The sequence below is a fragment of the Nestor notabilis genome, unplaced genomic scaffold (assembly GCF_000696875.1).
Source record: "Nestor notabilis isolate BGI_N333 unplaced genomic scaffold, ASM69687v1 scaffold7310, whole genome shotgun sequence".
Classification (NCBI taxonomy): domain Eukaryota; kingdom Metazoa; phylum Chordata; class Aves; order Psittaciformes; family Psittacidae; genus Nestor; species Nestor notabilis.
The window spans coordinates 97,429-110,824 of record NW_009910634.1 but is presented as its reverse complement, the minus strand read 5'-3'; the positions used below and the strand labels follow the sequence as shown (position 1 = coordinate 110,824).

General features: G+C 35.6%; 1 protein-coding gene across 1 annotated transcript in view; it reads left to right on the top strand.

Moving 5' to 3' along the window:
* The window catches only part of DOCK4 (dedicator of cytokinesis 4), a gene marked incomplete at its 5' end in the record, with an annotated part of 119,538 nt that overhangs the window by 36,609 nt on the left and 69,533 nt on the right, over positions 1-13,396 (top strand). The window contains 8 exons of the mRNA XM_010011020.1: positions 1,454-1,560; positions 2,244-2,400; positions 8,088-8,185; positions 8,291-8,374; positions 8,465-8,565; positions 9,274-9,355; positions 9,706-9,876; positions 10,744-10,936. Coding sequence (XP_010009322.1) covers positions 1,454-1,560; positions 2,244-2,400; positions 8,088-8,185; positions 8,291-8,374; positions 8,465-8,565; positions 9,274-9,355; positions 9,706-9,876; positions 10,744-10,936 — 993 coding nt within the window. The remainder of the gene's footprint in view (positions 1-1,453; positions 1,561-2,243; positions 2,401-8,087; positions 8,186-8,290; positions 8,375-8,464; positions 8,566-9,273; positions 9,356-9,705; positions 9,877-10,743; positions 10,937-13,396) is intronic.

Below are 13,396 nucleotides of genomic sequence, written 5' to 3'. Positions count from 1 at the left end.
ACTTTCTCTGAAATGCCTTCATGACAGCTTCTTAGGCTTGCAGCTCTACTTGGTGGAACTCAGTGCACTGGGAAAGCCTAAATACTGGGAGAAACCAGTCTAGTTTTATTAAATAGAAATAGACAACATTGCAGCTGCAAATATAAACAGAATTTCAGGTAAACTCAAAACGCACGTTTAGAATTTATCGGGTGAATTATCCAAAATTATACCTGTCTCCTAGATGTTTAGCAATACAGCCAGTGGTAAATGTACATAGATACATCATGGTCAATCAACATTACTTTTTTATTGCGGGCTTTTTTTTTCCGTTGTAAAATGAAATTCAAAAATTCTCTAAACATTCTGACCAATCTTAGAGATGATTTTGAAGTGAAAATTAAGGTCCGGGTCCATGTTCTGCATATGAGGGTATGTGAGACAGGTTTCGTAGCTGACTGCTCACAGGCTTGTGATAAAATTGCACATCTTTTAAACTGATGCTGTTGTTTGACTCGTTTTGGTGATGTAGGTATAGCAAGATTTGATTATTTAGATTGCCTTTGTGAAAAGTGGCAGAAGCAATGAGTGATAGTATGTTTAGTTTTTGGGTACATAAACTTAAAAATATAAGGAACAGATAATACAGAAAGAAATTTGCATTGATTTCTTCTTTTTAAGTTTTAAGGTTTTTATAAGCTATGAAGTAATAAAGAAAAAGTGTCAGTGGTATGTTTCAGATAGATTTTTTGCACAATCTTTCCTATGCAGCACAAGTTGGATATTTTTGTTATGATTGCCTACACCCCCACTGTGCAAAACCCTGACTCAAAAGTCATACGTTTATACACATTTGATTAAAAAATTGGTTAATTTTCAAAAGTGTTAGCAGCTGCATTCACTGGCTTTGGTAAAATCTGTGCCATCTCAGTGTTCTGTAGTCTGCTTTATATTCAGGTGATTGATGAATTTTGGAACTTGAGCTTAGGCATCCAAGTTTGGAAATGTTATCTGCTGTCTAACATTCAAGTAAGGAACAGCGACATCTTCAGTCATATCTATAGGTACAAATGCCTTATTTGAAAATAGAAGTGCATTGTAGCCTGAAGCTGACTTAAAATGGAGATCAGAGGGTAATTGTCACCTAAACAAAATCCTTTTCATGTTGGATTGGCTAGTTCACATTCATTTGGATTTCTTGGCATTCTATATATTTCTAAGACTGCATATTTGGTGGCTTCCATTATTTGTTGTTAGCAAATACCAAACCATTCCAGAATACTGCTTTCTGATTAACACTGAGATAAATAAACTATTACAGGAGATGATGTGCAGATCTGAAAAGAAATTTAAGATAATATTAGTCTGTCTAGCTGCAAATAGCTTCCAATAGTCTTTTTTAAGTTATGTCGTATCCATTTATTTTGTCTAAAATGTATAATATTAAGTGCTGCTATTTACATATGCATTTCAGCAAAAGAAAAGGGTGAGAAGAAGTTGTTTGGCTTTTCTTTCATGCCCCTGATGCAGGAAAATGGGAGGACTCTGCCAGATGGCACCCATGAACTCATTGTACACAAGGTAATTTGAATTAGTAATGGTTAGCTGTAATGACTCCTCTGGAACATACTTTAAATGCCCAGAAACATTAGGTTGAGAAAGTCTGTATTCATTACCAAATGAGTAATAATCTTTTCACCCTTAAAATATCAGTTGCTGATTGTTTCATATTAAGTTTTTTGTTACAAACTGCAATTGAATCAAAGTATGTGATTCAGTGCACTGGTTTTACTAGGTCTTACTATTATATTAAATTCTATTTATAATGGATTTCACAAGATAAGTTGAATTAAAACACACAAAGTGAAGCCCATGATATCCTCTTACAGAACTGCTGAAGTTGACAAATCAAGCAAGCTCATTTATGCAGACCTAATCAATGTTATAATTTTTTAGAGATGTTTCAGTTTGGTGGAATTTTTGTTTCCACATTTAACAGTTATCTCTGTTCAGAGGATTTGATATGTTTCCAGCTATATTTTAGATTTTAACACCAAAATTTGTAGCTGTTCATTTGACGTTACCTGTACAAATTTGTTGATTTCAATGTCAGATTTGAAACTATGACCCAAAACCAAAGTTGCATCAGACATAGTGAAAATTCTTCAGTTTCTGGTGGAGAAGCAATAATAATTCATATAAATTAGGGATTTAGTCCTTTGTTTTCATGCAGTACTGTTATTTTAACTGCTTTGTTTTCACAGTGTGAAGAAAACACAAACCTTCAGGATTCTGGTCGCTACCTCAAACTCCCCTTTTCAAAGGGAATTTTCCTAGGAAACAACAGCCAAGCAGTAAAAACCACTAAAGAGTCCTTCTGGATTACATCCTTTCTCTGCTCCACTAAACTCACACAAAATGGTAGGATATGTTGATCATTTAAAACATGATGAATTCAAATGAGTGTGATAGCTAGCCTTTTCTGTGCCAAGCAAGCATTGATCTACTCAAAAATAGCTTATGTTCTATCCATTATACAAACTGGTTTTCTTCATATTTTTTTTTATATCCAGATGGAAACCAATGCAGCGTGATAAACCAATGATTTTAAGTAGTTCAAGAGTGCTTTTTAAATTAACGTGATATTGGAATCAAATGCAGCACTCTTGGAATCAACTATCAAAACCCAGCTGCTTTACAAAACCTCTTAATCTGTTTGTTCTAGAGTTTTTATGTAATACTTACTGTAGGCTTTAGGCTGTGGCAGTTCGATTTTAGGCACAAATTGCTTTTTTGTTGTATCACTTAGCTTCCTTTAAGCCAACAAACATTTACTACTACTTAAAACAATCACTGGATATAAGGAGTAGCAGATAGAAATACATGTTTTTCTGCTCTTTACCGTTGCTCTGTATAAAATTCTTAAGTTTCTTGTTTGTTTCCATATTAACTACAGTTTGTAAGTGAAACAGTTTTTCACAAATTTCTAAATACTATGTATTTGCTTGGTAATGTGTTTCTCACCATTCTTTGGTATACACACAGTTTTATGTTAGTTTTTCTAAGCTGTTTGTTGCAGTTTTGAGATCTTGCTTTGCTCTCTCTTATGAGTGAATGATTATGACTTTACCTTTCATATATGTATGATGATGAAATTGCTAATTGCTCACAAATTGATTATAGGTGTTTAACAACAACTAGAGCAGCTTTTAAAATTGAAATAATCATCTTAATTTTCACTATTTAGTAGCAAGTGTCTCAAATAGAACTATGTGCAAATAGTAAGTGGTCTGTTTCACTGTGCACACATGCATTCTGTATTCTCATAGCAATTAGCTTCAAAGTAATAAAAGTTAGCCAATAAAAGATTTCCCCAAAGTTTGCTAATAGGCAATCAGAGACTCAATTTGGTTCAGTTAAAGACCTTGATTTAGGAAATCACATGAATCTACTGATAGTTACACATGCATGAAAGTGCTGCCCGGTATTTAAGTGTTTCACTGATAAATAGTTGCGCTGTTGTCCAGGGTTATAATACTAATTTGTGTTCACAGTACAGGAGGTTTTTGTACTTAATGTAAATAGATGTGTGACAAAGGGCATAAGATTTCCTTTTTTTTTAAACCATATTCTGAGTAAGAGGGTGTAGAATATCTGAATAATATTGATCCCCTTTTCAGCTCTGAAAGAGTTAACAATTATTTCAGCAGTACTTCAGAGGGTGGAAATATTTTCAGTAGACAGGCTCATATTTTCTCCAAGGATCTCCTTTGGGAAGTTCATCTTGGTGAGTTTCCAAATCCCCATTCTTTTAAACAAAAATTTGCCAAAAAACCTGTTGCATGCTCAGAAAATGAACATAGAGCAAAGCATGTGGATATTTGGTCATGTGAGCATTACTTCAGTTATCCCTGAGAGAATGTAGCATATTTATTAAAAAATACAGGATTAAAAAGATCTGTGTATTTATTTTCTAGTAACCATTTATATTAGCATTTTTAAAAATTGCTAACTGTTTTTAAATCTGTTTTTACATTTGGAGATTTTTCTGAAGCTCTCGGAGATCTGCCTGTGTCTACAAATAACAATGTCCAGCCTGAAAATTAATTGAAAATTATGCTGTTGGTCTGGCCATGGAGTGGAGGAGGACCCCAAACCCAGACTTGTAAAGGCCACAGCTTTACTAGCTTGCTGGGAAACCTTACTCAGCTGTCATTCTCTCATTGATTGTTCCCACATGCCATCAGCTCTCATGCATATTAAAATTATGGGGACTGGGGGAAAGAGACTGACTCCCAGTTGTTGGGATCCATAACTTCTTTACCCTCAGTACATTGGAGGAGATCTTAGCATTACTTCCAAACAATTTTCAGAGACCTTCTAACCAAGGAAGACTGTACATTCATCAACATATAAGAACATGTCCTTATCTAATCTGTCTGCCAGTTAGCTTTTCCTTAGCTTGACTTTTGATCCTGGATAGTTAATCAATTGATGTTAGCAAAAAAGTATACCAGCTTTTATGTATTATATTATCTGCTGGGTAGTTACATTTCATTACCCTAAAGAAAACCCCAAAAAAGCAAGAGACAAGACAGTGGTTTTTCTACTGAGTAGTTATCAATACAGTTATACTTAGTTTTTGACATATAGGAGGGATTTCTGCTTGACAGAGACTCAGGATCCATCCAGCAAGTCAGAATATTTTAGCAAGTTGGCATCCACTCACTTCTCAGCACTGATCAGCACATCCCCAGTAAGCAGCTGTTCATCAGCAGAGCAACATGCCATACAGCATGTCTATTGCAAGGCAGAGGTGTAATCCGTCTATGTGCATTTGACAAAAAGCCAAACTGATGATTAATAAAACAAAAGTAACAGGGGGAAGCTTTCCAGAGTGACCCCAGTTTGGAGGGAGTGTTGGAAACCACAGAAGCAGCCTGTTGGAAGAGGAATGCAAACTGCCAGTTCTGGAATTTGGCTTTTTCCTTTTGATGTGGAGTAGTGCTATACCAGGCTAATTTTGATGGTTCAGGATTTATAGGAGAGAGATGGAAAGATCAACCCAAACCACTTCCTTACACACAATTCTAAACTTTTAATTAAACCTAGCACTTGGGATTTAAATTAAACTTGAGGAGGGAAGTGCTTTGTTTGATGGGAATGGTAGGCCATGCATAGCCTATTTTAAATGTACAAATCTGATCATGATTAAGAGAAGGCATTGGAAATGTTTTTGTTCTTCATCAAAATTTATCAGCAGCATTGACATTTTTCCATTTTCAAAACTATGTTTTTCTAGTGGGCCTATTTTTGGGGACTATTTTGTATTCTCATTTCTTTTAAAACATGACACATTGCTATCCCTTCCCCTTGTGGTTCTCATGTCAGATTTTCTATTTGTGTCATTTCTGCTTGGGCTGTTTGCTACTGTTATCTCAGCCATGTCTTTCCTCCTTAACATTTCCCTTGAAATAAGTGCTTTGAAGTGAGTGTCTTACATTTGCGTTCTCTTTCTTTTTTAATCCCCCAACAAATCCCTAATATTGTGTGTCAACTATCTTTCACCAAGTTGCTCCAGCAAACCTGTAAGGAAGTGTTTTTCCTGCTGTGAACTGACAGCTTCAGCTGGTCTTGCTACTCCTCAGTTTAGGTTGAGGCTTAAACAGAATAGGTGTAGAAGGCCATTTAATTATCCAAAAGACAAAAGCAGTTCACTGGATTTGTAATGCTTGTTTCTTGAAAATTCCTGACACAAGAAATAATTAGACCTATCATTTGTCCTTGATCTTTGGGATGTATCTGTGACGCACAAGTGGAATCCTTCAGCACTCTGAGTACAATTCTAGAATTTCTTTTAAGCCAAACCATTCCATACTAGCATAGCGTGCAGCAAAACAAATAAGAAACGTATAAATGCATAAAAACAATTTATGCCCACCAAAATCAATTAAGGCAGCAAAATATTAATGGAATAGCATGCAGGATGTTTGCCATTAACACCTCTGTCAAGACTTGAATATAGGTGGAGACTTATTTAATATTATTAAAGTCAGAAATATTGCTTCATTTTTTGCGGGAGATAGGAGCTTTCCTGTAACAAACTGGGAAAGAAATGACACAAAGATGGGTATGGCTCAAATGTTACTTGAGTGAGAAAACAGTCTGTGGAAGAAAGCTCCCAAATAGTTGCTGAACCTAGAGGAAAGCTTTCTATTAGCTTCTTAGTTTGATAAGAACCAAGAACATTTCAGAAAAAACAGATCCTTCTAAGACGATGTTGAATGGTGATCAACTAGACAGTAGTTCAGCTTAAACTGATGAGAGGGTTGGATGGTGGTTAAGGTTTTCGGCTTCAAACAGCCAGGCTTTGAGAAATTCTGAAAAGCTGGGTAGTGAAATATGGAAGTAGTAAACTTGAATGTAATGCAGCTTTGGGATTTGTTTAATTCAATGGTTCAAAAATACATGGAACTTCTACTCAATACAACTTGACAGGAGTGCTGCAGACCTGAGCAGGTAAGTCACAGCCAGAAAATGTGAGGAGTAAACAGAGAACCTGCAGCAGAAGGGAGAAAAATTGTGGCAACCTGTGAGAGTTCAGCAAGGATCAGGATCAAGTGAAAACTGCTGAAAAGCCAAGCCAAGTTTGCAGAATATTTTAGGATATTTTAGTACATCTCAGAAGCTGAAAGCAACAATATATGACCAAAGAGAAAAAATACAGTACTTACATTTAAGATAGCTGCAAGAGCAGATAGGTTAACTGTGCCATCACCATCCCATGATTTTTATGAAAGTATTTACAAGAAATCATGGATGAAAAAATGGACATGTAGCTAAATGGAATGTGCTGTAAGATGAGTTCATCACAGGCATATCATGCCAGAATAAATTTCTTAATCTTTCATTTCAAAGGCTTTCTTTATTATTATTCAGAGGAAATGTGGCAGATCTAAACCATCTGGACTTCAATAACATGCCACATGGAAAATTAGAAAAGATAGAAATTTGAATAAGAATTTTTAAACTGGTAAATAAAGGCTAAAACAGAACCAGCAAGTTGCACTGTAGTGGAAGGAATTTCCTTCCTGAGTGGAAGGAAAATACTACCAGAGCTGAAGAATTAGTCTTTAGATTGATCTCTTTTTAAAGGGGGTGGAAGGAGTGGGGCTAGGATTTACTTCTCTAAAACTAGAAAGCCTGTTAATGAAAGTTGCTGCTAATACGTAGCTGAAAAGGCTTATCAATTGAGAACAACAAAATCAAAATATGATACAGACAAAGTAAAGTAACTTAGATTTAAAGAATTAGTAAGAAAGAGTAGAAATTAGATCAAATCTAATAGTATAAAGGGCACGGTCATACCCTAATAGAGACTCCTGGGGATTCTGCTGTAGCCAGGGAGCTGAACAGTATTAAACAGGAGAAAGACCTATTTGTGTCACCAACATGATGTTTTTCAGAAAAAGCTCCCAGATTCTAGAACATACGTCAGGTTTTCACAGAAGACATTCAAGCTTGGTATTGATACAGAAAACAGTAATGTAATCATGTCTGTAATGTAGTTACCATTTTGGTCAAGAAAGCTAAGGGCAAATGAATTAAAACTGGAGGACGTGCAAAGATGTTTTAGCTCAGAAGAGTTTATTTTCCAGAAGAGATTGTGTTGCTTGTTAATAAAGCTGGATCTTAGAGGCATTTTGTTTGTTCTCTGTAAAGATATAGGAAGACAAGTTTTTTTAAATATATTCACACTCTTTCTGGCTGTCAGAGGACAGCTCAGGAAGACATCCCCTTTGATGGGATGAGAGACAGCAAAATAATTTCTTAAGATGGTAGCTGACAAATATCTGAACAAGATTGCATGAGACAGTTGCTACAGGGTACTGATTTTACTGACCCAGTACCATGTTCTTAGGTTTCTACTGGTGGAGCAATTACAGAATGTAATGAAAATCTGTTGTTGGGCAGATCAGATAGCAAATATTGAGATGTTTTCTTTTGGTTTAATGATGCCAAGTTTTGCTGAGTGGACTATAATAGTAGAATTTAAAATCTGAACTGCTGCTTTGCTTCCAACTTCAATTTGCATTTTGTTTTTGCAGGAGATATGCTTGACCTTCTGAAATGGAGAACCCACCCAGACAAAATTGCAGGTTGCCTCTCAAAATTAAAAGAAATTGATGGTTCAGAAATAGTGAAGGTATATACATTTCTATTCTTTTAGATAATACGAGGGAAATAATGCATTTGCATGGCACAAAAATGCCCATTTATTAACAAACTGTCTCTTACTCTTTCTAATCAGTTTCTTCAAGATACACTAGACACTTTATTTGGGATTTTAGATGAAAACTCTCAAAAATATGGATCAAAAGTATTTGATTGTTTGGTAAGTTTCATTTTGTGATGATGCTTAACACTATTTAAGAACTAAGTAAAAAAGATAAAAGAGCTTTTTTTTCCCCCCCCTCGCATTTAGGTTCACATAATAAATTTGCTGCAGGACAGCAAGTTTCACCACTTTAAGCCAGTAATGGACACTTACATTGAAAGTCATTTTGCAGGAGCACTTGCTTACAGGTGAAGTCTGTACTTTTTTCTATCTGATTTGAATTGTGAAGGTTATTGGTAAGCTAGTAGAATCAATCATTAGGTTAAATTAAACAGTATTAGAAAAAAAAATGCAGTGCTTGTATGAATGCCCAGATTTATGCCATTAAAAGAGAGTAAAATTAAGTTACTAGGAAGGTTACTTGCTGGAGCTTTAACATTGGCTTAATTTTTCAATCTTTTTCTTCAGTAGATTTCTTTTTTTGAATTATTTTGAAAAACATAGGAGCCTTAACACCATCCAGCTACAACTTGCTCACCATCTGTGTAGAGCACTGCAATAATAAACATCACTTACTCTACTCTACTCTCTGTATTTGTTGCTACTTTAGACATCCATTTAAACCAATACAGTTTAATGAGAACAGTGCATGGAATATAGATGGAGTTCCTCCATGCTGGCAGGTAGTCTTCTGGCTTAACTGAACTTGTGTATCCCTGTCAGAATCATTCTACTGCATATGTAATGCTGGTTCTCTGGTTCATCAGAGATCTAGGTGGCTGTCAGCAGATGGAAAACTAAGTGCAATATGGGGTCTGTAGCGATTAGTGAAATCTAGTCATATATTTTTTATTTTGTTAATGTTTCTCATATGACAGCTATTGGTTTGCATTTTATGTGTAAAGTTGACCCTTCTTCCGCTCTATGTTATAATACTTTCTGATGTACTATTCTAGAGATCTTATAAAAGTATTGAAGTGGCATATTGATCGAGTCACTGAAGTGGAGCTGCACGAGCACATACAGGAAGTACTAAAGGTAATAAAAATTGATGAAAGCAATTATATATATGAATGATGTATTCATACAGTACCAACAGATTTAACTTAGGAAATAAAGTATGTATAAATGGTGGAATGGTAGTAGTAATTCTGGGAAGCTGCAGACTTTTTCAGTGCAGTAGTTTATTCATCATTCTCTTTTGTCACACGCTGAGTTTGTGCTTTTGAAATGCTGTTAGTGTTTCATTATAAAGAGTTGACAAAATTAAATAGCATGGTGTCCTCTTTCAGACCCTTGCTATTTGAATGATATATTCATTGCGTGTATTCTATTTGAAGATGAGCTGGTTCGTTTTTATGACTTATCTCTGATTTTGACATTTCTAGGCACAGGAATACATCTTTAAATATATAGTTCAGTCTCGAAGGTTGTTCTCTATTGCCACTGGTGGACAAAACGAGGAGGAATTCCGTTGCTGTATTCAAGAGCTTCTTATGTCAGTACGCTTCTTCCTTTCCCAAGAGAGTAAAGGAGCTAGTGCTTTATCACAACTACAGGTAAGTTTTCAAGTGTGCCTTGCTTATTGCCACATTCCATGTCCCACACAGAAAAATATACATGTCCTACCTATATTCCCCGGAAAGAAAATGTTGTTTGGGTTTTTTTTTGCTAGGGCAAAATGGCATCCTCATACCTTTTGTCCTATTGTGTGAAATTTTCATACCAGCAGCTGCTGGTTGGTATATGCCTGGCATAGATAATCCTGAATCTAATACTTAATTTTGAATTACATTGTAATTATAATAAATATATTGCTGGATACAAATACAGTAATTTCTCTGTTTGGGGCATTTTACGGCTTAGTTTAACCACATTGAAACTGAGGAATTAGAGCCATAAAAACTGTCAGAGTTTTTGTGCTTTACAGAAAACTTTTAAGTCGTGATGAACTGTAGGTTTTAATACTCAGCTGGTATCTTTATTTCAGTAATTTGCCAACTTCTACAGCTCACAGATATACCATCCTCTTCCCCTGTTTCTGTAAGCAAAGGTTTTTAATCCAAAACAACCCCACTCAACTCTGTTTGTTCTGATATCAGCTAGCTTCTTATCCTTTAAAAAAATTCCTCTCACACGTAAGTGTTTTTCAAGTATAATTATTTTTGTTTGAAGTTGAACTTTCTACTTTCACTTTTCCTGGGAGAACTGAACAGTCATTAGGTAATACTTAAAGGAAAACAGTCACAAGGGTAGGCCAGTTAATGGACGTGAGGATATTTCTTCTGAAAATAGGACCATTTGTAAAGCTATTAACTACAAAGCATTCCTCTACAGTTTCTTAAATTTCTATAATTATTTAAATTCTATAAATGTCAAAACTATACTTCAGTATCTGACTGTCCATTTTTGCCCTTTTCCTCTAGGCTGTGTTTCTGAGCTCCTTCCCATCAGTTTACTCTGAACTTTTGAAGCTCTTTGATGTAAGAGAAGTGGCAAATTTGGTTCACGATGCTCTGGGCAGCTTGCCAACAGTCATGCATGGGGATGAGTCCCTCCAAGCTGTTAAACTGCAGAGTATTGGGAAAACTGTAGAGAGTCACCTGTACACTAACCCAGGTAAGGTTACCCTGCGCTGCCTGCAGATAAAGAACTCAAACGGTGTGCTTGTTGCATGGGCCAGCAGGTGCTGAAGGGAATAGTATTGCTGAAAGTAGTGCTTCCTAAGGAACAATTCTTGAAGCACAGCTCTCTACAAGCTGCTTATTTACAAGGATACAGTTGGTTACATTTATTGGTTTGTTTTTTAGAGACAAAGACTCTTAAAATAAAGTTTTGTTTTGATCTACCAATGGCAATATGTCTGTGAAGGAAGTTTTCCTAATACGTTTTTAGTACTTGTAAAGGAAAAAGCTTTGCTAGGTTGTTAGGTCTTTTTTTCTTTTTTTTCTCCTCTGGGGGCAGTTCAGCAGATTGTCACTTATTCATTAAGTCTTATTTGTGTAACTCTTGCTAGCTCAGCACTTTTATACATTTCATAATGTAGCATGAAAAGGCTACATATATGCAAGTGATAGTTGGTGCATAGTATATAACAGCATAGTTATTTGCTATGTGGAAGAAAAAGCTGCTGTATGGTGGTGAACCTGACATTCTTTTTTTCTGTTCTAAGTGAAACCCATAGAAGTGACCAAATACTAAATTTGAGATGAACTAATTTAGAAATAAAAGAATTAATGGACGTAAAAAGAATTATAATAAGTGTTGATTTACTCACCAAAAGCCCTCTGAAGAGCTGTTTGGGTGTTGGCTGATGGAGTTCAGTAGAAACAGCAACTTTTACCATCTAAGATAAACACATTACAGTGATGAAGGATCTGCAAAAACCACCAGGATATGTGTAAATGTTTTGAGATACTGCAAAATAAAGAGATTTTAGAACATTAGTTTTTAAAAATGCTTTCAGTGATTGTACTTTTAAAGTACAAGCTCAAAGAAATGGGTAAGAAGTATTGGATCCTGGCTACTTCTCTTCATCCTCGTTGTGGAAACAGCTTATCCTTTCCCTTCTGAGTCTTCACGGCAGTCCCTTCCAGAACAGTTAGCTCTTGCTATAGCTGACAGATCAGGTCTTTGATACTATGGGTAGATGATGGCATACATATAATGGAGCAATCATAAGGATGCTCTAAGTTACATTTTTTATTTTCCAAACTACTTAGGAACCAGGTAACATAATTTCCATTTTCCTTCCGTTATGTTGGTTAGCTCAGCCTAGCTGAACATCCAAATGAATAAATGTAATTAAAGAGAGTTATTTAATGCCAAGGAAGGGGCTCCTGGGTACTTCCTTTGAATTGTAAGCCTACTTTCAGCTGTATGACCATCATTTTTGTTTGCTTCCTTTCATAAAAGTGTTAGTATTTATTCAAATCCAGTTTCATTATTAAGGAGTCATATGAATTGGTTTGGCTATAAACACAATGAAAATTACATGTAAAGTTTTATGTAGAGGTTGTGTTATATACAAATAAATTGTAAATTTGTTAGACTACATGGAAACTGATGTGAAAGACATCCAGCAGTAACACAAGTTCCCAATGTACCTGATAGGAAGCTCAGGCAAACCCTTGTACAGTATGATTTCAGTCATTGTTATGTTGAAGGGTCCTGTGGGGATCTGCATCTTGATCTCCTTGCTCTTCATGTTTTCTCTATATAAAATACAAAATTATAAGTAGACTTTCCTTCAGTCAATCCCTAGAATGAAGTCCTTTTAAAATCCTCTTGGGGAAATAAATATTGCTCTAGACTGTTAATGTGCAGAGTAAACTGAACAACCTTATGTGAAGTTGAGGCTTGCTGCTGTGAAAATAATTGATTTCTGTCTCCCAAGTGAAGATGATGAATGCTGCAAGCTGTGGTGCTAGCTAACATATTGGAACTAATTGGAACACAGGAAATAACTATTTATTCAAACATCTAATAATGAGGAGGGCACTTCTTAGATAACATTCTCTGTTACCTAGTGCTTTCTTGGAAAGCAGTGAGAGTAGTTTATGATGGAGTTTCACACATTTTCTTCTGCAAGGGCCTGAACAACTAATGTATTAGTTCCCATTGCTGCAGAAATCAACTGACACTAAAGCTATGCTTTTGCTAAAATTGGGAGATACATTTGGCATATTGTTGAAAGCAAACATCAGGGGTTGATTTAAGATGGCCAAGCACAGACGTTCAGTACAATTTCAGTTGTACTCAATGCATCTGGTCTCTAGGCCTCTCTCGGGAATGCAGGTTATATAGTGTATTTACTGGTCATGTGTGGGTAGGATGTCTGAAATGGATCTGTAATGAGGCTTTGATATAGCTTATTTAGAACCTATTTTCAGTGATTTTAAACTTCAGCTCTTCCTATAAGGTAATGACTACAGAGATGTTAAAAGGTGTCAACAGAAGTTATTAGCCTAGCTCCTGTGAAAAGTTAGTGGGTATTAAGGCCTTACTTTACTTTTATTTTTTCGTATTTACTTTTGCATCTTTGTAACGCACTACATCAGGCGTCTAAAAAGAAACAGA